This window comes from Amblyraja radiata, chromosome 16 (assembly GCF_010909765.2).
Source record: "Amblyraja radiata isolate CabotCenter1 chromosome 16, sAmbRad1.1.pri, whole genome shotgun sequence".
In the NCBI taxonomy this organism is placed as follows: Eukaryota; Metazoa; Chordata; class Chondrichthyes; order Rajiformes; family Rajidae; genus Amblyraja; species Amblyraja radiata.
This window is the reverse complement of record NC_045971.1, coordinates 49760019-49786932: the sequence shown is the minus strand read 5'-3', so window position 1 is coordinate 49786932 and position 26914 is coordinate 49760019. Positions and strand designations below refer to the sequence as shown.

General features: G+C 43.3%; 1 protein-coding gene across 1 annotated transcript; it reads left to right on the top strand.

Annotated features, from left to right (window-relative positions):
* Positions 1-1557: 1557 nt before the first annotated feature.
* Positions 1558-2949, top strand: LOC116982212 (zinc finger protein 16-like). Its single transcript, XM_033035509.1, has one exon. It carries the CDS (start codon positions 1566-1568, stop codon positions 2898-2900), a length of 1335 nt encoding a protein of 444 aa, XP_032891400.1. The 5' UTR covers positions 1558-1565; the 3' UTR covers positions 2901-2949.
* The last annotated feature ends 23965 nt before the right edge of the window (positions 2950-26914 follow it).

Genomic DNA, 26914 nt, shown 5'->3' with positions numbered 1-26914 from the left:
GTTTTGACAAGGTCCCACATAAGAGATTTCGATGCAAACGTAAAGCACACGGCATTGGGGGTTCAGTATTGATGTGGATAGAGAACTGGCTGGCAGACAGGAAGCAAAGAGTAGGAGTAAACGGGACCTTTTATGAATGGCAGGCAGTGACTAGTGGCGTACAGCAAGGCTCAGTGCTGGGACCCCAGCTATTTACAATATATATTACTGATTTGGACGAGGGAATTGAATGCAAAATCTCCAAGTTTGCGGATGACACGAAGCTGGGGGGCAGTGTTAGCTGTGAGGAGGATGCTGGGAGGCTGCAAGTTGACTTGGATAGTTTGAGTGAGTGGGAAAATGCATGGCAGATGCAGTATAATGTGGATAAAGGTGAGGTTATCCACTTTGGTGGCAAGAACAGGAAAGTAGATTATTATCTGAATGGTGGCCGTTTAGGAAAAGGGGAGATGCAATGAGACCTGGGTGTCATGGTACACCAGTCATTGAAAGTAGGCATGCAGGTGCAGCAGGCAGTGAAGAAGGCGAATGGTATGTTAGCATTCATAGCAAAGGGATTTGAGTATAGGAGCAGGGAGGTTCTACTGCAGTTGTGCAGGGCCTTGGTGAGACCACACCTGAAGTATTGCGTACAGTTTTGGTCTCCTAATCTGAGGAAGAACATTCTTGCCACGGAGGGAGTGCAGAGAAGGTTCACCAGACTGATTGCTGGGATGGCAGGACTTTCATATGAAGAAAGACTGGATAGACTCGGCTTGTACTCGCTAGAATTTAGAAGATTGAGGGGTGATCTTATAGAAACTTACAAAATTCTTAAGGGTTTCGACAGGCTAGATGCAGGAAGATTGTTCCTGATGTTGGGGAAGTCCAGAACAAGGGGTCACAGTTTAAGGATAAGTGGGAAGACTTTTAGGGCCGTGATGAGAACGTTTTTTTTCACACAGAGAGTGGTGAATCTGTGGAATTCACTGCCACAGAAAGTAGTTGAGGCCAGGTCACTGGCTATATTTAAGAGGGAATTGGATGTGGCCCTTGTGGCTAAAGGGATCAGGGGGTATGGAGAGAAGGGAGGTACAGGATATGGAGTTGGATGATCAGCCATGATCATATTGAATGGCGTTGCAGGCTCGAATGGCCGAATGGCCTACTCCTGCACCCATTTTCTATGTTTCTTTATAACGGTTTCCTCCGCCATAAACGCACTCAATATGTGCTAGTAATGTCCTGTTTGCCCTGTGTTCCCCTCCTGCAGGGTTTAGGAGCCGTTGCTGTGGACGGAGAGTCGGGGACGTGAGCGGCCATTGAGGGCGGCCAGGGTGCCAGTGGGCTCCCCCATCTGCTCGGTGTGCGGGCTGAGCTTCGATGGAGGACCAACAAGTTAAATTGACATTTGTGGCAAGGCGTGGCGGTGCCTGAGCGAGCTGGAGGCCCACCGGCTGCTGCACACGGGAGAACGTCCCTTCAACTGCTCGGAAAGCGGCAAGAGCTTCACTCACTACAAGTACTTGCAGGGGCACAACAGCATGCACTCCAGCGAGAGGCCCTTCACCCGCTCCAACTGCAGCATGAGCTTCAAGACGGCGAATCACCTGAAGATACACCGGCAGGTGCACACGGGCGAGAAGCCCTATGGCTGCTCCACCTGCGACATGAGCTTTGTCCAGTTGTCGGGGCTAAGGCAGCACCTGCTGGTGCACAGCAGTGAGCGGCCCTTCACCTGCTCCGACAGCGGCAAAGGCTTCAAGTCGTCCAATCACCTGAAGAGGCACAGGCGCCTGCACGCCCGCGAGCGCCCCTACACCTGCAGTGACTGCGGCAAAGGCTTCACCCAGTCCAAAGACCTGCTGTCCCACCGGCGCCTCCACACCGGCGAGCGCCCATACCGCTGCGACCAATGCGGCAAGCGCTTCACCCAGTCCAGTCACCTGCTGGACCACCAGCGCACCCACACTGGGGAGCGGCCCTACACCTGCGCCCAGTGTGGCAAGGGCTTCACCCAGTCCTCTCACCTGCTGGAGCACCAGCGCACCCACACTGGGGAGCGCCCCTACACCTGCACCCAGTGCGGCAAGACCTTTACTCACTCCAGTCACCTGCTGGGGCACCAACGCACCCACACCGGCGAGCGCCCCTACACCTGCGCCCAGTGCGGCAAGGGCTTCTCCCACTCAAGCACCCTGCTGTCCCACCAGCGCACCCACACTGGGGAGTGGCCCTACACCTGCACCCAATGCGGCAAGGGCTTCATCTGCTCCAACAGCCTGCTGGGGCACCAGCGCACCCACACCGGGGAGCGCCCCTTCATCTGCACCCAGTGCGGCAAGGGCTTCACCCATTCTAGATACCTGCTGGAGCACCAGCGCACCCACACCGGGGAGCGCCCCTTCATCTGCACCCAGTGCGGCAAGCGCTTCACCCGGTCCAGCAACCTGCTGGCGCACCAGCGCACCCACACCGGGGAGCGGCCCTACACCTGCACCCAGTGCGGCAAGGGCTTCACCCGTTCTAGTCACCTGCTGGAGCACCAGCGCACCCACACCGGCGAGCGCCCATTCACCTGCACCCAGTGCGGCAAGGGCTTCAACCAGCCAAGCACCCTGCTGGTGCACCAGCACACCCACACTGGCGAGCGCCCCTACACCTGCGTCCAGTGCGGCAAGGGCTTCACCAGCTCCTCCAAGCTGCTGTCCCACCAGCGGGTGCACTCCGGCGACCGTCCCGTCCCCAGCCCGGTGTGTGGAGAAAGCTTTGCCATGGCCTCCCACGCCCTGTCTCACCAGCGCGTGCACACCAGTGGTCAGCCCTACGACTGTCCGTACTGCGGTGAGTCGTTTGACAGCACGCGGGGGTTGCGGCAACACCGGCGGACCCACGCCGGCGAGCAGCTGCTCCCACTGTGACAAGAGAGCACGGGGGCTGCGGGAGCACCAGTGGATACACACCGGAGAGAGACCCTTTGTGTGCGCTGAGTGTGGCAAGGGTTTCACCCACATGTCCAGCCTGTGGCAGCACCGGCGTACCCACTGCGGTGAGCGTCCCTTCCCCTGCCCGTCCTGTGGTAAGTGCTTCACCTGCCTTGACCACCTGCTGGAGCAACGACAAATCCACAACGGTCAGTGCCCGTTCACCTGCCCGCTCTGTGGCAAGGCCTTTGGCCGCTCCTCCAGCCTGCTGGCACAACGCCACATGGATAGATAGGCACTGTTTAAGTAGACACAAAATGTTGGAAGGAATGGGTAACGTTTCTGGGTCGAGACCCATCTTAAATGTCGACCTGAAACGTCAACCATTCCTTGTCTCCAGAGATGCTGCCTGTCCCGTCGTCTCCGTGCATTCCATTCTCTAGGCCCCCATCCTCTCATCTTCATCATGGACGTCCAGTCACTCTACACCTCCATCCCCCACCAGGATGGTCTCAAAGGCGTCCGGTTCTTCCTCGACCAGAGAAGCAACCTATACCCATCCACTCAAACTCTCCTCCGCTTAGCGGAGCTGGTCCTTACCCTCAATAGCCTTGTTTAACTCCTCCCATTTCCTCCAAACACAATGCGTAGCTATGGGCACGCGCATGGTCCCCAGCTGCGCCTGCCTCTTTGTCTGGTACGTCGAACAATCCTTGTTTGAGGCATACCAGGGCCCCATCCCCGACCTCTACCTCCGCTACATTGACGATTGCTTTGGTGCCACCTCCTGCACCCACACACAACTGACTGACTTCATCCACTTCACCACTAACCTCCATCCGGCACTGAAATACACCTGGACCATTTCCGACCCTTCCTTGACCTCACTATCTCCATCACAGGTGATAGACTTCTGACCGACATCCACTATAAACCCACTGACTCCCATGGCTATCTGGACTACACTTCTTCCCACCCTGCTTCCTGTAAGGACTCCATCCCCTACTCCCAATTCCTCCGTCTACGCCGCATCTGCTCCCAGGATGAGGCGTTCCACACCAGGACATCTGAAATGTCCTCATTATTCAGGGAACGGGGGTTCCACTCCTCCACCATAGATGAGGCCCGCACTAAGGTCTCTTCCATACCCCGTAACACTACTCTCTCTCCCCATCCTCCCAATCGCAACAAGGGCAGAGTCCCCCATGTCCTCACCTTTCACCCCACCAGCCGTCACATACAACAAATAGTCCTCCGTCAGTTTCGCCACCGCCAACGTGACCCCACCATTCGCCACATCTTCCCATCTCCCCCCCCCCCCCCTATCTGCCTTCCGCAAAGACCGTTCCCTCCGTAACTTCCTTGTCAATTCTTCCCTTCCCTCCCGCACCACCCCCTCCCCGGGCACTTTCCCTTGCAACCGCAAGGGATGCTACACTTGTCGCTTTACCTCCCCCCTCGACTGCATTCAAGGACCCAAGCAGTCATTCCAGGTGTGCCAGAGGTTCACCTGCATCTCCTCCAACCTCATCTATTGCATCTGCTGCTCTAGATGTCAGCTGATCTACATCGGTGAAACCATGCGTAGGCTTGGCGATCGTTTCGCCGAACACCTCCGCTCGGTCCGCTTTAACCGTCCTGACCTCCCGGTGGATCAGCACTTCAACTCCGTATCTAACCTCTCTGTCCGGGGCCTCCTCCATGGCCAGAGTGAGGCCCACCCTAAATTGGAGGAACAGCACCTCATATTCCCCTTGGGGAGTCTGCATCCTGCTGGCAAGAACATTGAATTCTCACAATTCTGTTAGCCCTTGCTGTCTCCTCCCCTTCCCAGCTCCCCCTCAGCCCTCGGGCTCCTCCTCCTTTTTCCTTTCTTCTCCCCCGCCCCCCCCACCCCCCCATCAGTCTGAAGAAGGGTTTTGGCCCGAAACGTTGCCTATCTCCTTCGCTCCAGCATTTTTGTGTACCTTCGATTTTCCAGCATCTGCAGTTCCTTCTTAAACAACATGCTGCCTGTCCTACTGACTTACTCCAGCACTCTGTGAATATCACCTATCCATGTTCTCCAGAGTTGCTGCCTGACCCGCTGACTTACTCCAGCATTCTGAAATGTCACATATCCATGTTCTCCACAGATGCTGCCTGTCCCGCTGACTTACTCCAGCACTCTGAAATGTCACCTATCCATGTTCTCCAGAGATGCTGCCTGACCCGCTGACTTACTCCAGCATTCTGAAATGTCACATATCCATGTTCTCCACAGATGCTGCCTGTCCCGCTGACTTACTCCAGCACTCTGAAATGTCACCTATCCATGTTCTCCAGAGATGCTGCCTGACCCGCTGAGTTACTCCAGCACTCTGAAATGTCACCTATCCATGTTCTCCAGAGATGCTGCCTGTCCCGCTGAGTTACTCCAGCACTCTGAAATGTCACCTATCCATGTTCTTTTTTTTTTTTTTGAAAATATTTTTTATTGGAGATAGGTACATAACCTATTACATCATTACAGTCTTACATTTTTAAATTGATAATATTGTCAATTATTATTACATTGTCTCCAATACCTTTTGCCTTTTTTTTTAAAAACTAGATAGAACTAAAGAGATAGATGAAGTAAAGAAAGAAAAGAAAGAGAAGAAAAACAAAAACAACAAAAAAAAAAAACAAAAAAAAGGAAAAAGATAGTTAAAGAAGAATGGAAAAATTTATTAAAATAAAAAACTTCATTCGAGATATATTCGTACATTTCAAAGTATAGCATTTCATCCATTCTTTAGCCCGAGTGCTAGTCAGGTTCCTGTGCTGAACTATTCTGACCCTTTAAGTAATCAATAAAAGGAGACCATGTTCCAACGAATAATTCCTGTTTGTCCAACAGGGAAAATCTGATTCTTTCCACGTTTAAGGTCTCCGTCATTTCTATAATCCACATTTTGATTGTGGGGGCCGTAGGGCCTTTCCAAAATTTTAGAATTAATTTTTTTCCTGTTATTAAACTATAATCAATAAAGTTTCTTTGTGTTGTTCTAAATGTTTGATTTAATTCTAATATTCCGAGTATTATTAATTTTGGATCTGGGTCCAATTGTGTGTTGGTTACTTTAGATATTATACTGAAAATATTTACCCAGAATTTTTTAATTTTTATAGTTTGCAAACATATGAGATAATGTAGCTTCTAAATGTTGACATTTATCACATATAGGTGAGATATGTTGAAAATTTTTATGTAGTTTTGTTTTTGAATAATGTAACCTATGTATTACTTTAAATTGTATTAGAGAATGTCTGGCGTTTAGTGAACACTGATGTATGTGTTGCAAACTTTCTTCCCAAGTATCTTTCGTTATTACTTGATTTAATTCTTTTTCCCATGTTTGTCTGTGTAAGTCCGTCGAAGGAATGTCACTGTCTAATAAGATATTATATATATAAGATATTAATTTTTCTGTATTAGGATGTTTGTTCCAACATTCATCAAGAATTTCTGAATTTCTAATTCGAAAATTTTGAGAGTTCGATTTTACATAATCTCTAAATTGAAGATATCTGAAATAATCATTTCCTCGAAGTCCATAAGTCTGTTGCAACTCCTGAAATGTCAGAAAAGTGCCTTCCTTGTAAAGTTGTCCCATATTTTTAATTCCATAATTCTTCCATTGTGTAAACCCCCCGTCTAACCATGAAGGCTTAAACAAAGGATTATTCACAATTGGAAGAAAAAGTGATAAATTATCTAATTTTAATGTCTTTTTTAATTGTTTCCAAATTCGTATAGCACTAAATATTATAGGGTTTTCCCTATAAATTTTTTTGTTTAATTTAGACGTAGCAAATAATATCGAACCGATATCAAAAGGTAAACAATCTTCCTTTTCCATTTTTAACCAGTCTGGTTGATGATCTATTTCTTCCAACCAGAAATTCATATTTTTGATATTAACTGCCCAGAAATAAAACAAAAAATTAGGTAAAACCAAGCCTCCATTTATTTTTGATTTACACAAGTGTCTTTTGTTTATCCTATGATTCTTATAATCCCAGATAAAATCATTAACAATAGAGTCCAATTTAAAAAAAAAGTTTTTTGCCAGATATATCGGAATTGTCTGAAAAAGGTATAATATTTGCGGTAAAAAAATCATTTTTATGGCATTAATTTTGCCAACCATTGAGATAGGAAGTGTTTTCCAGTATTGAATATTCTTATGTAGTTTGTTCAGTAATGGGGGGAAATTTGCTTTAAATAATGATGTATATATCTTAGTTACATAAATACCTAGATATTTAAATTTTTCATTTACTATTTTAAATGGAAATTGTTGTATTATCTGTTTGTTATGTTCCCTTATTGGCATAATTTCACTTTTATTCCAATTTATTCTGTATCCTGAAAGTGAACCAAATTGGGTTATTAGCTTTAATAAGTTTGGAATACTAATTTCTGGTTTTGTAATGTAAATTAATACATCATCTGCGTATAGAGAAATTTTATTCACTGTGTCCTTTGTGTTATACCCATGTATTTCCGGATGCCCCCTAACTCTTTCTGCCAGTGGTTCAATAGCAAGCGCAAATAATAATGGAGATAACGGGCATCCTTGTCTACAACCTCTAGATAGGCTAAATTTAGATGACAACCTTTGGTTTATAAATATTCTAGCCGTGGGATTTGTATATAACAGTTTTATCCATGTACAGAATTTCTCCCCTAGCTGCATCTTTTCCATCACCGAAAATAAATAAGACCATTCGACCTGATCAAATGCTTTTTCAGCGTCAAGTGAGATTATTGCTAGATCTTCATTAATAATTCTCTTGGAATATATAATATTGAATAATCTTCTTAAATTATAATATGAGTACCGTTTCTGAATAAAGCCTGTTTGGTCAGGGTGTATTAATTTATTCATCACTGTACTTAATCTATGCGCTAGTATTTTAGTTAATATTTTCTGATCTGTATTTAAAAGTGCAATTGCTCTGTATGATCCCGGGTCTTCCGGATCTTTATCAGCTTTAGGAATAAGTGTTATTATAGATTCATTTAAAGTGTCTGGAAGTTTCTGTTGAGTATAGATATACTCATACAGTCTTTGTAAACGTGGGCAAAGCAAATAATAAATTTTTTTGTAAAATTCGGAGCCTAAACCATCTGGTCCTACTGCTTTACCATTTTTTAAAGAGCCAATAGACTCCTCAATATCCTTTATCATAATCTCCCTTTCTAATAATTCTCTATCGTTTGAATCTAAACCTTTTAAATTACATTTTATTAAAAAATCTGCTATTCCTTCTGATTGTGCTACGGTTTTAGTTGAATAAAGGTTATGATAGTATTGGAGAAATCTATCATTTATATCCTTGGGCATTTTTAATAATTCTCCTGTCTCTGTTCTAATTTTATGAATTATTTTTTCCCCTTCCATTTTTCGTAACTGGCGTGCTAATAGTTTTTGTGGTTTGTCTCCAAATTCAAAATGTAATTGTTTGGTTTTTTGATAAAGTTTTATTACTTGTTCTGAATACATTTTATTTAATTTATATTTCAATACCGCAATTTTATTATGTTTTAACGTAGATGGCATTCTCGCATTTTCTATATCTAGTTGCTTGATTTCACTTTCCAATGTTTGTTGCTTGATCCTGTTCTCTTTATTATAAAATGCTTGAGCAGAAATTAATGTACCTCGAACATAAGCTTTGAACGTTTCTCACATAAGAGAAGTAGGTGTGTCAGGGTTGTCATTTACCTCAAAAAATATTTGAATCTGTTTAATAATATATTCCTGGCATGATCTTTCGTTCAAAATTTGTGGGTTAAATCTCCAATATGCTTGTTTCTCGGACATTCCATTTAATTTAATCATGAATGTTACAGGTGCATGATCTGAGATTATAATGTTATGGTATTTTGAATTATAAATAAATGGGATAAACGTAGAGTCAACTAAAAAATAATCTATTCTTGAGTATGTTTTGTGTACTGGTGAGTAAAATGAATATTCCCGTCCAGTTGGGTTTTCTATTCTCCAGACATCCTTAATATTAGTGGCATTAATAAATGAATTTAAAAATACACTTGATTGAGATTTTACTTTTTTTTGCCTTGATGATCTATCTAAGTATGAATCTAATGTACAATTGAAGTCTCCTCCAATTATTAATTTATATTGTGTAAATTCAGGAATTTTATTAAATGTTTTATTAAAAAACGTGGGGTTATCAAAATTAGGCCCATAAACATTTAGAAGAATCACTTTTTCTCCATTTAACTCTCCAACTAATATAATATATCTACCATCAATATCCACTATTGTTGAAGAGTTCGTAAAAGGTATTCCTTTACGAATTAATATTGCAACTCCTCTGGACTTGTGGGAAAAGGAGGAATGATATGATTCAGCGATCCACTTAGCTTTAAGTCTATGTTGAGATTCATTTTTAAGGTGTGTTTCTTGAAGAAATATTATATCTGTTTTGATTAAATTTAGATGTGCCAAAACTTTACCTCTCTTAATTGGTTCATTGATTCCCTTGACATTCCAACTACAAAATGTTATTCCCTGACCCCCTCTTGTCATGTTAACATCTTGCATATTGTTTCTAAGGTGGTCTATAACCGAGCAGAAGGTACAACACATAGAACCTGACCCTGCTCCCGAACCTCAAATAGATGAATTTAAAATCATATACGTCGCTCTTCCGAACACATCTCCTTGTATTAGTCTTATTTTTCCATTCAAACATTAAGTTATAAAAATATTTAAAGTGAAGAAAGTGATAGAGTTGGTTAGTGTAGGGTGAAAGAAAAAGAACTACATCTACAATTAGTGTAGTTAGTGATAGCCACACTAACGTGGCTAGAATTCTAAAGACTTCCGTAGCCTTTGTAAGAAAAAAAAAATTCCCAGCTCCGTGCCCGAAGAAAAAAAAAGATTATTTCTAACATTCAAATAACTTCTTTGGGAGTAACAAACTTATTTACATACCCATACATACACACACACAATATATATATATATATATATATATATATATATATATATATATATACCCATATGTATACATACATAAGCACGTAACCCTGCAGAAAAGTTCAAGGACAGCAAAAATTCACAACGTTATTATTCTCTACATATCATATTAATTTTTTCGCTAAATCTATAAATTTAATTTTAAATTGAAAAATAAAGAGAAAAACCGTCAAACTTTATTATGACGTAGGCTAATTTACCTCTTGCATATCTTCCTATATAATATAAGTATGTAATTCATTTCTACGTTAATCGAAGACTATTAATTATTAATCATTGTTATCAATCATATACAGTATTAACTTTTTATGAGAAATGTTAATGTTAATAATTTTAGTGGTAATATGGATATTTAATAAGTATTAGTTGTTACATATATAGTTAGATATGAATATACAGATAATAATAATGATTAGTAAACAAAAAAAAAAACAAAAACAAAAAAATACAAAGATCACGGTTTTATCCAATGTCCTCCGTCGATTTCGGTTTCCGAATGTCCTTAAAGCTCTTGAAAGAACTTTAAAGGTCCTTTTAGATCTGGCGGTCCTGTTAGTCCTTGACTCCTAAGGAGTAATGTAAATTCTTCAGTCTATGGTCATGTTACCGACTTCTTTGGCATATTCCAGTGCTTTTTCGTGGTCTGTAAAAAAGTGCTCCTTGGACTTGTAGGAGACTCTTAATCTTGCGGGATAAAGCAAGCTGTATCTCAAATCAGGTACATTCTTCAATATTCTTTTTGTCTCAGTGAACAGCGCTCTTTTCTTGAAGACTTCTGCCGGATAATCTCGGTAAATACTGAATCTCACACCTTCAAAGAGGAGCTGTCCGCCTCGAACAATTTTCTTCATTATATCGTCAAATTCATGATCCAGTTGCACTTTTACGATAATTTGTCTTGGATGGGCATCATCTTGTATACGACGTCGCTGCGCTCTATGAGCTCGACCGAGTGAAGGTTTGTGATCCAATTTTAAGGCTTTTTGTAATAGGTCTGCCACAAAATCCCGAGTGCCCATTTCCCTCTCACTTCCTTCTTTCACCCCTACAATTCTTAGATTCTTACGTCTTTGACGCCCCTCCAAATCGGTACATTTATCACTTAATTTGATCACCATATCGGAGAGGCGTTGGTTTTCAGTAAGGAGTCGACTTACAGTTTCCGCACTTGTCGTCGCCCATTTCTCAAGTTCGGTTATCGCTGTTCTATGTTGATCAAGTTCGTGATGAATGGGGTCCACCTCCGTTTTAACCTTCGTTTCCACCGAAACGAGCCTGGCTTCCAGCACTTCCATCTGATCCTTGACCTCTTCCTCCCTCGTTCTCTTCCAGATTTCCAGCATTTGTTGAACGGTAGAATGCATTTCTGCTTTAAAATCTACCTTAAAAGCGTCAAGTGCCTCTTTAAAATTCTCTCCAAAGGTTTTCATTTCAGCAGCGAGAAAGGTTTTAAGATCCTCCATTTCAGACTTTTTCTGTTTCATTTTCTTCGGAGGGTCTTCCTGGGCCGTCGTTGTAACTGAGGCCGAGGCCTCTGTAGGGCCTTCCTCTTCCATCTGCGGTTTCCCTTTACCGGCTTTTTTTTGTGTCACACGGGGGGGGGGGGGGGTACGTTGTACCGACGACATACCATAAAGTCGCGCGCCTGATGACGTCACGCAGGCAGCCGTTCAGATCGCGATCGCTGCAGGTAAGACCCGATTTTCTCCCGTTTTTAGATTCTTCGGCACGGAGCTAGTTGGCGCTGGACTCAAGCCTCCATAGCGCCAACGGAAGTCACCTATCCATGTTCTCCACAGATGCTGCCTGACCCGCTGAGTTACTCCAGCATTTTGTGTTAGTCGTAGAGTGGTACAGTGTGGAAACAGGCCCTTCGGCCCAACTTGCCCACACCGACCAACATGTCCCAGCTACACTAGTCCCATCTGCCTGTGTTTGGTCCATATCCCTCCAAACTTGTCCAATCCATGTAACTGTCTAACTGTTTCTTGGGATGGTACCAGCCTCAACTACCTCCTGTGACAGTTTGTTCCACACTCCCACCACCCTCTGTGTGAATGTACCCCTCAATTTCCTTTTAAATCTTTTCCCCTTCACCTTGAACCCATGTCGTCTGGTCCTCGAATCCCCCACTCTGGGCAAGAGATTCTGTGCATCTAACTAAATTGTGTTCTATGCAAGATTCCAGCATCTGCAGTTTCTTGTGTCTCCCTCACCTATATCCACCTATCACTTCTGAAGAAGGGTCTCAACCTGAAACTTCACCCATTCCTTCTCTCTAGAGATGCTGCCTGTCCTGCTGAGTTACTCCAGCATTTTGTATCCACCTATCACTTGCCAGGCTTTGTCCTGCCCCATCTCTCTTTTCCAGCTTCCTCCCCTCACCCTCTCCACTCAGTCTGAAGAAGGGTCCTGACTTAAGTGTTGTTTGTCCATTCCCTCTAAAGCGGTGGAGGAACTCAGTGGGTCAGGCCGCATCTGTAGAGGGAAGGGAATCTAAGACGACCACTCCCACCTCTCCTTTCCAACTTTCTCCACCCCCCACACCAAGCAGTCTGAAGAAGGGTCCTGACCTAGAATGTTGCCTGTCCATGTTCTCCAGACGTGCAAGTTGCTCCAGGAGATTGCGTCTCTCTTTGTAAACCGGCATCTGCTGTTTCTTCTTTACGTATGAGAAGAGGAAAATCATATAACAATTACAGCATTGAAACAGGCCATCTCGGCCCTTCTTGTCCGTGCCGAACACTTATCCTCCCCTAGTCCCATCTACCTGCACTCAGACCATAACCATCCATTCCTTTCCCGTCCATATACCTACCCAATTTATTTTTAAATGATAACATCAAACCTGCCTCCACCACTTCCACTGGAAGCTCATTCACACAGCTACTACTCCCTGAGTAAAGAAGTTCCCCCTCATGTTACCCCTAAACTTCTGTCCCTTAATTCTCAAATCATATCCTCTTGTTTGAATCTTCCCTACCTTCAATGGAAAAAGCTTATCCATGTCAACTCTGTCTATCCCTCTCATAATTTTAAAGACCTCTATCAAGTTCCCCCTGAACCTTCTGTGCTCCAAAGAATAAAGACCTAACTTGTTCAACCTTTCTCTGTAACTTAGTTGCTGAAACCCAGGCAACATTCTAGTAAATCTCCTCTGTACTCTCTCTATTTTGTTGACATCCTATAATTTGGCAACCATACTTCAGAATTGGCCTCACCAATGCCTTGTACAATTTTGACATTACATCCCAACTTCTATACGCAATGCTCTGATTTATAATGGCCAGCACTCCAAAAGCTTTCTTTACCACCCTATCTACATGAGATTCCACCCTAAGGGAACAATGCACAGTTACTCCTAGATCCCTCTGTTCAACTTCATTCCTCAATTTGCTACCATTTACCATGTACGTCCTATTTTGATTTGTTCTGCCAAGATGTAGCACCTCACACTTATCAGCATTAAATTACATCTGCCATCTTTCAGCCCACTCTTCCAAATGGCCTAAATCTCTCTGTAGACTTTGAAAATCTACATCATTATCCACAACACCACCTAACTTAGTATCATCTGCATACTTACTAATCCAATTTACCACACCATCATCCAGATCATTGATGTACATGACAAACAACAGTGGACCCAACACATATCCCTGAGGCACCACACTAGTCACCGGCCTCTAACGTGACAAACAGCCATCCACCATTACTCTCTGGCATCTCCCATTCAGCCACTGTTGAATTCATCTTGCTACTCCACCATTAATACCCAACAATTGAACCTTCTTAATCAACCTTCCATGAGGAACCTTGTCAAATGCCTTACTGGTGTCCATATAGAAACATCCACTGCTTTACCCTCATCAATTTCCCTAGTAACATCTTCAAAAATCCAAGATTAGTCAAACATTACCTTCCAGGCACAAATCCTGGAAGGTCATGTTTGGCTAATTTTGTACTTCTTGAAAACATTAGTTAAGACCAAAGTTGGACTCTTGAAGAATGAAAAAGGTGAATTTATTATGGGGAACAAGAAAATGGCAGATGAGTTTAACAGGTACTTTGGATCCGTCTTCCCTAAGGAGGACACAAACAAACTTCCTGGTGTACTAGTGGCCAGTGGATCTGGGGTGATGGAAATCCACATTAGGCAGGAGATGGTGTTGGATAGACTGATGGGACTGAAGGCTGATAAATCCCCAGGGCCTGATGGTCTGCATCCCAGGCTACTTAAGGAAGTGGCTCTAAAAATCGTGGACACATTGGTGATCATTTTCCAATGTTCTATAGATTCAGGATCAGTTCCTGTGGATTGGAGGGTAGCTAATGTTATCCCACTTTTTAAGAAATGCGGGAGAGAGAAAACAGGGAATTATAGACCAGTTAGCCTGACATCGGTGGTGGGGAAGATGCTGGAGTCAATTATAAAAGATGAAATAGCCACATATTTGGATAGCAGTAACAGGATCGGTCCAAGTCAGCATGGATTTACGAAGGGGAATGCTTGACTAATCCTCTGGAATTTTTTGAGGATGTAACTAGGAAAATGGACAAGGGAGAGGCAGTGGATGTCATGCACCAGGACTTTCAGACAGCATTTGATAAGGTTCCACATTGGAGATTAGTGAGCAAAATTAGGGCACATGGTATTGGGGATAGAGTGCTGACATGGATAGAAAATTGGTTGGCAGACGAAACGGGTCCCTTTCAGAATGGCAGGCAGTGACAAGTGGGGTACCGCAAGGCCCGGTGCTGGGACCGCAGCTATTTACAATATACATCAATGAAGAGATTTAAAAGTAACATTAGCAAATTTGTAGATGAGACAAAGCTGGGTGGCAGTCTGAACTGTAATGAGGATGCTATGAGAATGCAGGGTGACTTGGACAGTTTGGGTGCGTGGGCAGATGCATGGCAGATGCAGTTGTATGTGGATAAATGTGAGGTTATACACTTTTGTAGCAGAAACAGGAAGGCAGTTTATTATCTAAATGTCAAGTTGGCAAAGGCGGAAGTACAACGGGATCTCGGGGTCCTTGTTCATCAGTGACTGAAAGTAAGCATGCAGGTACAGCAGGCCGTGAATAAAGCGAATGGCATGTTGGTCGTCATAACAAGAGCAGTTGAGTATCGGAGCAAAGAGGTCCTTCTGCAGTTGTATAGGGACCTAGTGAGATGACGCCTGGAGTGTTGTGTACAGTTTTGGTCTCCAAATTTAAGGAAGGACATTCTTGCTATTGAGGGAGTGCAGCGTAGGTTCACAAGTTTAATTCCCGGGATGGCAGAAGTCATATGCTGAGAGAATGGAGTGGCTGGGCTTGTACACTCTGGAGTTTAGAAGGATGAGAGGGATTCTGATTGAAACATATAGGATTATTTAGGGGTTGGACATGCTAGAGGCAGGAAACGTGTTTCCGATGTTCGGGGAGGTCCAGAACCAGGGGTAACAGTTTAAGAATAAGGTAAGCCATTTAGAACGGAGTTGAGGAAACACTTTTTTCACACAGTAAGTTGTGAGTCTGGGGAATTCTCTGCCTCAGAGGGCGGTGACGGCCGGTTCGCTGGATACTTTCCAGCGAGAGCTAGATAGGGATCTTAATGATAGCGGAGTCAGGGGAGAAGGCAGGAACGGGGTACTGATTGTGGATGATCAGCCATGATCACATTGAATGGCGATACTGGCTTGAAAGGCCGAATGACCTACTCCTGCACCTGTTGTCTCTTGTCTGATGTCTATTGTATCAGGACTAGGCGTGTATTTCACCCTACACTCCAAGGCCTGCTGGATCTCCTGGTTGCCAACCATTTTAACTCCCCTTCCCACTCCCACACTGATGTTTCTGTCCTGGGCCTCCTCCATTGCCAGAGTGAGGGGACACGCAATCTGGAGGAACAGCACCTCATAGCTTACAGCCCAATGACATGAACATTGAATTCTCCAAATTAAGGAAACTCCCCCCTCCTGCTCAAGTCCTGGAGTCTGTCCCAACCCCATCTCTTTTTTCCAGCTTTCTCCCCCGACTCCATCAGCCCAAAGAAGGGTCCAGACCCTACACGTCACCTGTTCATTCCCCTCCAAAGTGCCGGTAGAACTCAGCAGGTCAGCCATCCGTGGTGGGAAACGGATGGAGAAGTGTTCCTATTACTAGCTCTCCTTGGCCCTGTCAAGAATGCGGTGTCCATTCTTGGGATGGGATGCAAGGTCCGAGCTGACCAGTCATCGACAGCCCCCCTTCCCTTCCCTCGTGAGCCACCTGTTTGTCATTCCTCTGACTTCTTGCTGGATGACAAGCAGAACCGTCTTGGTTTAACAGTAGATGTACCTTCTTCCTTTTGGCGTTTCGTTTCTGCAGGTATTTAGAGCGGAAACAAAACTACTTCCCTTAGGTCCTGATCTTCCTTTTGTTTTAGTAAAGGTAGAACGTTTGACAGTTGCGATTGGTTTAGGATCTTGAATATTCCCATAGCGTAAATTTGACATGAACCATACTTCCTTTTCTATGAAGTTCCCCAGATCAGGAAGCATGGCCTCTCCATTCTCAATTTCCTCTAACAGACCAGCTTTATCTTTTCTCTAAGTCTATAGGGCAGTTTTAGAGCGATCATTTTCATATTGCTAACAACATTCATTTCTTGCATGTGGTCTAAGAGGGTAGTCATTTCTTTCATACTTCTAAGAAATATCGCAAACTCCCGCAATGCTTTCGCATCTTCTGGCTGGATAGCTGTCCAAGCGTAGGCCTTCTTCATGAGGATGTCTTTGGATCATGGAAGTTTAAAGGGACCTTTATGTAGTGTGTTGGCAGCAAGCGGCGACTGCGGAGGGTTCAACAGCCCCGGCCACGGGTGAACAAAATGGGAAGATGATTGAAATTTATTACCTTCCATCACAGTGAGGAATGTGGATTCCGCTGTGGTGGATGTTTATGTTAGATTTTATTTTATGTGGCTGTGTGTCTTGTTGCTTTTTACTTAGTGTGGCTGTACGGTAATTCAAATATCACTGTACCTTATTGGTGACAATGTGACAATAAATTCCAACTTGAACTTGATCAGCTTTCGTCTATATTTCTATAATAAAATTCTAATATTGATGTGTATTTATTTGTGTGTGATGTTTGTGTGTACTCACATTTTCTCGAAAATACGACACATTAACGGTAACATTTTTACATATTCCGTTAGAGATTTTCCTTCTGGAGTCCAAAACAGCTTATCTGAAAAATTCATGCTTTATTTCTAATTATTTATGAAAATGTTCACACATCCGAAAATAAACGAGATGGACTTGCTGATGACGTCACAATGGGTCTTCCGCGCATGACCTGCGCTGCGTTCCACGCACTGCGAGTGACGTCGCACCTCCCCCCGCCCAACTCGCAGTCGTTTGGTTGACACCCGCTGCCCCGCTCTTTTCCACTGCCCCTCTGCCCGCTACTCCCCCTCCTCTCCCAAGCCCATCCTCTCCCGCCTCCTCTCTCTCCCTACTCTCTCTCCCCTCCTATCTCACCCGCCTCTCTACCCCCTCCTCAATACCCCCTCCCCGCTACCTCTCCTCTCCACCTCCTCTCTCTCCCCTCTTCTCTCCCCCTCCTCTCTCTTCCCCCTCATCACCCCCCTCCTCTCTACCCCCCTCCCCGCTACCTCTCCTCTCTCCCCCTCCTCTTCTCTCCTCCCTCTTTCCCTCCCTCTCTCCCCCCTTGTCTCTCACCCCCCTGTCTGTCTGTGTGTGTGACGCCACAACCGCGTGTTGAGGGGATGGGACACAACGTGTCCTACTTGGTCTAGTATATATTAAAACAAGGATAATGCGGACTGATCGTGCACAATTGTGACGGCTTGATTCCAAAGGCAGGTGCAGGGGCATTCCCTGAGGGATTCGGGGGGTTGGAAGAGGTTTCTTCTGTGTTTTTCCCCCCGGTTGTTGTCCGGGGAGGAAGGCGGCGGCACTCAGCCCGTCGGGGCTAGGAGGCGCGGGAGGAAGGCTGAGCTCGCCTCCCCTGCCCCGATCCGTCCACCATGGAGGGGAAATCGAGTAAACTCCACACGGACGCTGGTCGCTCTGCCCGGAGATTGGCCCTTCGGCCCCTCTCGTCCGTGCTTCCTCGGGCTTTCTGCAACACAATCTTGCACTGTTCTGCACTGGATATTGCATTCATTGCGTTTGTCATCACTGTATGTACACTGTTTGCTCTGGCGGCTGCGTGTGAACGAGCGATTTCATCGCCTCCTGACCGATGTGCAGAACAACAAACTTACTCCACCAAGCTGGCTACCCCCTTTCATTCCCCTTACTCCCCCAAGCTGCCTACCCCCATTCCCCTTACTCCACCAAGCTGCCTACCCCGCTTCCTTACTCCCCCAAGCTGCCTATCCCTATTCCTTACCCCCCCAAGCTGCCTACCCCCTATTCCTTCAAGCTGCCTACCTCCCATTCCTTACTCCCCAAGCTGCCTACCTCCCATTCCTTACTCCCCAAGCTGGCGATCTCCCATCTCTCATTACCCCCAGACTGGCCACCTCCATACCTTATCCCCCAACCTGGCTACATCCCATCCGGTACCCCCCTATGTGAGTATCCCTCCATTCGTTAATCCTCCAAGCTGGTTACCTCCCATTCCCCTTACTCCTCCAAGCAGGCCACGTCCCATCCCTCCCCTGTCCCACTTATGAACCCTGAACGGAAACCTCTGGTGACCTTGCGCCCCACCCAAGGTTTCCATGAGTCGGCAGAGGTCACTCGCCTGGAAAGCCTCGACCGAAGCGTGAGCTGCATCTACTGACCAAAGATCCTACAGCGTCTTTTCTACCGACACACATCGCGAAGGTGGGGGCCAGGGACAGCGGAGGAGCGTTGTCTGCGCGATGAAGAGGCAGGTAAATGGCTGCCGCACAGCACGGTAAGTCCTTTAGAGAGCGCGGGAGGGAAGGGGAAAGATGGGAGAGAAGGACAGAGAAGGGGAGATAAGGGTGTGGAAGTGGGGAGAAGGGGAGAGACGAGGGGGGAATGGGGAGAGAAGGTGGAGAGAAGGGGAGAGGGAAGGGGGAGGGAAGGGGGAGAGAAGAGGGATAAGGGGAGAGAAGAGGAGAGAAGGGGAGACGGAAGGGGGAGAGAAGGGGAGAGAAGAGGGAGAAGGGGAGAGGGAAGGGGAGAGAGAAGGGGGAGGGAAGGGGGAGAGAAGGGGAGAGAAGAGGGAGAAGGGGAGAGGGAAGGGGGAGAGAAGGGGAGACGGAAGGGGGAGAAGGGGAGAGGGAAGGGGAGAGAAGGGGAGAGAAGAGGGGGAAGGGGGAGGGAAGGGGAGAGGGAAGGGGGAGAGAAGGGGGGAGGGAAGGGGGAGAGAAGGGGAGACGGAAGGGGGAGAGAAGGAGGAAGAAGGACTAGAGACAGTTTTAAGAAGTTCAATAAAGTTAGTGGGCATTTGACCTACCGGCGGAACTTCTAGGTCCTGAAAACCAACGATCCTACAGGATGTTTGCTGAAAACTCCAATGAGCCAATCAAAATGGCTGGTCAGCGAAGGAGATTTCATTCGACTGCCTGTAAGTACATAGCGACCCCACTCCACTGGCTTCGACCAAATGGCAACCTATTTTTAGTCGAGGCCGGTTTTGAATTTGTTGAAATAATCGCAGGATCATAGAAGAAACATCGGCCATGCGGAAACCACTTTCGACCATTAGGGAGAGTGACCTAAATCTCTGCGAACTTCACGCAAACCTTGGGTGGAGCACAAGGTCACCAGCGGTTTCCGTTCAGGTTTCCTAAGTGGGATGGGGGCTCCCATCCCTTACTCCCCCAAGCTGGTTCCCACCGCACTGTCAAGGGCCGTGGGTCGGCAGCGCACACACACACGAGGCCGGGTGGAGCGGGGCCATGGCTCCGGTCAGCGGACACACGGGGCCATAAACACGGCAATATCCCCATCAGCTGATGCAGAGTTGGGGACAGTCTGGTCCCTCCGCACACCCAGCGTCACTGACCGCGCTGCACCGGCACCATGACCCCCCCCCCCCCCCCAGACCCACACCTGGGATGATTCACCCCCGCCCCAGACCCACACATCGGGGTGATTCACCCCCCCCCCCGCCCCAGACCCACACCTGGGATGATTCACCCCCGCCCCAGACCCACACATCGGGGTGATTCACCCCCCAGACCCACACATGGGATGATCCACCCGGGTGCCGGGCTGTCTGTAGCCCAAGCGCTGTGTTTCAGACACCAAACACCAAACGATATTGCCAAGTGCAGGAACTATCTTTCAAGTAATGGGGAGGTGTGCGACTGCCCTATGGCTACAGATATGCATGGAGGCAAGAATTATTTATTATCATTTCTGGAGATTGAGGACTTCTGGTGGCGCCATGTTTTGTTAGCAGTCGCAAACTTTCTAGCTCCGCTGAAAAAATTGCGATTTTTCGCGTTAAAATCGGGTCTGGAGGTCGGGACCGTTTTAAAAACTTACCGGAGTCTCATGTCGCGGTGCTGATGACGTCATCAGTAAGCGCCGTGAATGTAACGGCGGGAAAGGCATTTTAAATGAAAAACACGTCTCCAGGTCAGAACCCACAGAGGAAAGCTACAAAACACCTGCTGAAGACTCAGGAACATCAAGAAACTGCAAAACTGACCTCTGGAGTGGTCTCTGGAATGGCTACACGATCTAAGACTGAGATGACCACAAAAGAGAAAACCGAAATGGAGGAGTTAAAGAACTCGATAAGAGATTTGAAAAATGATTTGAAAGCTGGAAACTTAAATTTGATGGAAAACATACAATCCATTAATGCCGGTAATGAAAAAATACTTGATGGCATTGGGGCTCTGCAAAAAAAAGTTGATGATGTGCAAGAAGAATTAACGGAGAAAATTAAGACGGTGGCAGAAGAGTCCACAAAGATGTTTGAGGCTGTGCATGAAACTGTTTCTGCAAATGTAACTGCAGTGAAAGATATGAAAGCTGTTGTGGAAGAGATGGCTGGAGAGATGCAGACGATGAAGTCAGAAATAGACAGCCTCAAGAGCCAACTTACAAAGGTTGCTGATAAATATGTTGACCTAGAAGCTCACTCAAGACGTCAAAATATACGAATACGTGGAGTAAAAGAGGGAGCTGAGGGGGACAATGCTCGTGGGTACACTGCCAACCTAATTAAACACGTGCTCAATCTATCTGAGGCACCTGTAATTGAAGAAGCACATCGACTACCCAGAGTTAAACCAAGATCTCAAGGAGAACATGCCTACCCAAGACAGATCATAATCAAACTTCGGGATATCCCAACAATGGAAGCGCTGATGAAAAAGATCAAATACGGAGAGAACATGATGTACAGAAATGATTCTATTAATCTCCTACGGGACTACCCTCACGAGATTGTTCTGAAGAGAAGAAAGTTCTCACAGACCAGAGAAGCTCTTTACGAGGTCAAGGGTGTCAGATGTGGAGTGTATTATCCGGCCAGAATGCGTATTACTTTCATGGGAATCTCAAAAACATTTATTAACTCGGTGGAATCTCTTAAATACGCTCAAGAAATCGTGGCCAAGGCAGCAACAACTGAAGATTGATCACCAAGACGTCATGAACAAATTAATTTGCTTATTCCCCCAACAAGAATATTACAAGAAAAGTGAAATAAGCGAACAACACCAATCTTTAAAAATTACTACATGCAACATATTTTCCACGAGACGTGTCTAGACATTATTATCTCGCCTTGAACATTGCGGAATCTAACTCAAGGACATTCTGTGCTCAAATGAGGAAAGACTGATAACATGGGAGTGAATCTGCTGAGCTGAGAGCGAAAAACATCACATGGCTTATATAGTTTTACAAAATATTGAGAATTAATAATAATTAATAATTAACAATACTAATATAGAAATAGCAACTGAAACTGATAAAAATGTGTTGCCTGCTTTATAACGCAGACAACCGTAATCACATATGTTCCGCAGCTCGAGTGGGGAGGGGAGGAGACTCAGGCACCTGGCATAATTCCAGGAGCCTGACTTCGGTTAACCCTTTCAGCGAACAATTCACTTTTAACAATACTAAAACCAATTACAAATAGTTAAGAGATAAAGAGTGAGGAATATATGTAACTTAATACATGATTAGATTTGATAAGTCGGAATGAAACATATATATATATAAATACTGCAACTGGGTGAAATAGAACTGATTTGGAAACGGTACCGACCCCCTAGGTTTTGGGTAATAAAGGCAGCGGGGCTAACCTTTTAACATCTACGCCGGAAGCGATATCGATGTCGTACCCCACAGACGAGTGGGTCACTCACTACGGTGTCCGAAACTCAGACACCGTAAATTTATTTGATATACTTTTTTTTTTTATTATCACAATATGTCACATCTATGTGTTTTCTTTTCAAGGACAATCGCAGAGGGGAACTACCAAGGAAGTCTATATTATAAATGCTCCCAAAATAACCAGAGTCCTGAGGTATGAATGCACCATAATAAATAAGGTCATCAAAATAGGTAGAAATGTATGACGACAATCAAAAGAAAATGGGAGGAATCACACTATGCAGTTTGAATATAAGGGGTATTAATGAACCTATTAAAAGGGGCAAGATACTAGCTCAGTTGAAATCATACAACACGGATATTTCGTTTCTACAGGAAACGCATTTTAAACATCAAGATCAGACGAGACTGAGGGCGAACTGGATAGGCCAAACATTTCACTCTTCATTTACTTCCAAATCATTATTCGTAAAGGAATTCCATTTAAATCAAAGAATATTATTTCAGATAAGGAAGGGAGATACCATATAGTATCAGGAGAGATCAATAATACGCCAATTACGCTGGTAAACATATATGCGCCCAATTTTGATAACCCTCAATTTTTAAATAAAATTCTGAATATAATTGCAGAATGTAATTATCAAAATGTCATAATTGGAGGAGACTTTAACTGTGTTTTAGACCCTTATCTAGATAAATCGATGCAAAAACAAAAAGGTAATAGGAAATCTAAAACCAGTGAACTTTTACATACATATATGGAAAACACAAATATAGTAGATGTGTGGAGGATTGCAAACCCGACGGGAAGGGATTATTCGTTTTATTCAACGGTGCATAAAACATACTCACGGATAGACTATTTTCTTGTGGATACAAAATTAATTCCGCACACTATGAACCCTAAATACCACACTAATGCGATCTCAGACCAATCTCCGTTAACTTTTGTTTTAAAACTAGAAGGAATGTCTATGAATAAATCGTTCTGGAGGTTTAACTCGCAAATTTTAAAAGACCCACAAGGGAGTATATATCTAAAAAAACAGATGGACCTATTTTTTGAGATAAATGATACACCAGATATATCCCCCACGCTATTATGGGAATCCTTCAAAGCATTTATTAGAGGAGTCATTATTTCATTTCAAGCTTATCAAAATAAAAAGAATAAGAATGAACAAAGACATTTAGAAGAACAAATAAAACAATTAGATACAGATAATGCTAAAGATCCAACTATGGATAAACATAATAAAATCCTATTATTGAAATTCAAGCTAAATAAATTACTGTCAGAGAAAGTTATAACATTATTTCAAATCATAAAACAAGAACACTTCGAATTCGGGGATAAACCCCACAAACTTTTAGCACGCCAACTGAAAAAACGGGAAAAAGAGAATGCAATATTAAAGATTAAATCAGATAGAGGGGAATTATTAACATTACCCAAGGATATCAATAAAAGATTTGCTCAATTTTACCAGAATCTATACACATCTAAAACGTTAATAGACAATAATAAAATTTCAGAATTTCTAGATAACTGTAACCTACCACAATTAGAACTGAGGGAACAAGAGGAACTGGGAGCACAAATTACTTCTAAGGAGATAGAAGACACAATAAAAACACTAAAGAATGGAAAAACACCAGGACCAGATGGATTCAGTAATGAATTTTATAAATCTTTTTATGACATAGTTACTCCACGATTACAGAAAATGTATACATATGCTTTTGAGGAGCAAAGCTTACCTGAAACACTAGCAGAATCAACGATCATATTAATACTTAAAAAAGATAAAAATATAGAAGAACCAGGTTCATATAGAGCTATTGCTTTGTTATATACGGATCAAAAAATAATAGCGAAAACACTAGCCAGTAGACTAAGCAGGTATGTTAGTAGACTAATAAATGAGGATCAAACAGGATTTATACCTAAGAGACATTCATTCAATAACTTGAGACGTTTGCTTAACATAATGCACTCACATAAATCTCACGACCAAGAGTTAGCTATCATCTCACTGGATGCAGAAAAAGCGTTTGATCAAGTAGAAAGGGATTATATGATTAAAGTATTGCAAAAATTCCAATTGGGAGAGAACTTCATTGCATGGATAAAACTATTATATAACAAACCTACGGCTAGAATACTAACTAATAATATATTATCCTCGAAATTTGAACTATCAAGGGGCAATAGACAAGGTTGTTCATTATCTCCGCTGTTATTTGCTTTGGTAATTGAACCCCTTGCTGAAAAAATAAGAACACACCTGGATATTTACGGTTATAATACAAAATATTAAAATAACAAAATATCCCTATATGCCGATGATGTACTACTGTACATCACAAAACCACAAATTAGTATACCGAATATATTAAATTTAATTGAGGACTTTGGATCCTTTTCAGGATATAGAATAAATTGGAACAAAAGTGAAATTATGTCGATAAAACCAAAAGACTCAACACATCTCAGGAAATTCCCCTTTAAAATAGCTACAGAAAAATTCAAATATTTGGGAATTGAAATTACTAGAAATTACCAGGATATGTTTAAAGCCAATTATAATCCCCTACTTAAGAAATTAAATAATCTGATTAAATTCTGGAAAACACTTCCGATGTCCTTAATAGGCAGAATAAACGCTATAAAAATGATTTTCTTACCACAAATTCTATACCTATTTCAATCAATACCTATATATCTCCCAAAAAAGTTTTTCAAAAAATTGGACTCAGACATTACAAATTTCATATGGGATTATAAACCCCATAGAATACAAAGAACACACCTTAATAAACGAAAAGAGTGGGGGGGTCTAGCGCTCCCTAACTTTATGTATTATAATTGGGCAGTAAATATTAAAAATATGATTCACCTGCTGGACAACTCTGCCCAGCAGGCGGACTGGATTGTAATGGAAAAAGGGGACTGCTCCCCGAGTAATATAGGAGCGATTATCCTCTCACCAATAAATCTGAATAATAAAAATTATAATAAAAACCCAATTATACATAGCACAATTAGAACATGGAAACAAATAAAACAGAATCAAAAATTAAGAAACCTATCTCTCTCAATACCAATAGCCAATAACCCATCGTTTAAACCATCAATCATAGACAAATCATTTATACATTGGGAAAGAATGGGAATCAAAACGCTCGAAGATCTGTATGAAGTGGGAAAATTACTATCATTTCAACAACTACAACTGAAATATAATTTGAAAAATAACCAATATTTTAAATATCTTCAAATTTGTGATTATTTGAAAAAATACACAAAAGACTATCATAATATGCCTTCCGACTTACTGGATGAAGCAATGAAGACAAAGGCGGAATCAGCTAACTTAATATCGTACTTATATAATATCATTTTAAACATAGAAATACCCACAAGAGATGGAATTAGAAGAGACTGGGAACAAGAATTAGCTATAAAAATTTCAAAAGAGATCTGGGATAATCATTTACTACAGGTGCATAAATGCTCGATCAATGTACGACATACGCTTATCCAATTCAAAACATTACATAGACTATATTATTCAAAAACTAAATTAAATAAAATCTTTCCTAATGTTTCACCAATCTGTGATAAATGTCTGTGTCAAGAAGCTACCATAGCGCACTCTTTTGTTTTTTGTACAAAAATCCAAAAATTCTGGCATGGAATATTTGATATTTTTTCAAAATTAATTAAAATAAAACTGGTACCAAAACCAGAATGGATCATTTTTGGGATATCGGAAGGTATCCCTGAATTAAACGTGTATCAGAAGAATTTACTCAATTACGGGCTAATAATGGGAAAAAAGCTCATACTTAAATTCTGGAAAAATGCGCCCACACCAACAATAAAAATGTGGACATCAAATATGTTTGAAACATTACATCTGGAAGAGATGAGATTCCTCTTAGCAGATAAAGCAAACCAATTCCAAAAGACGTGGTCTACGTTTATGGACCTATTACAAGCATGAGGTGCAATAGTAATTTTAAAAATAAATAAATAAATAAATGGTATCAGGACCTGGCATTGGGAGATAAAACAACAAAAACAGACTTGGTTGGTAGTCTTTCTGCGGAGTTTAATGTTATAATAGAGCGATTGTCCTTACTTTCTTTTTCTTTCTTTTCTAGGGTCTACTTTCTTACTTTACTTCCTTCTCTAACTTCTTTTCTAAGGGGCTTTCTTTTCCCAACACTCTCTTGCACTTCACAACTCTTGCGCACCTTCTTTACTTTCCTTACTTCTATCTTTTTCTTAAAGCTTTAAAAAAAAAAAAAAAATGAAGCGGTACAAAAAATGTATTAAGATATATGTGTTGTGTGTTATTGTAATTTACCGTACTTCTAATATAAAAAAGAAAAAGAAAAAAAAAAAAAAAAATCATTTCTGGAGATTGTTGCCATTTTTTTGTATCAGTCATTGGCTGTGGGTGAAGAGAAAAGATGCTGCCTGGGCTGCCACGTGACATTCTAGAGGCTAAACATAAGACACACACCCGGGTCTGATCACCCTGCGCTGGGCCTGCCTCAACTGAGGGTGGCTTGTGATAAAAGGCCGAAACACCCAGTGACGTTGAGGTACACAACTGAAGATGTGTCTCATTGGTAGCAAAATCACCTAGTGGTCACCCCCAAGAATGCTC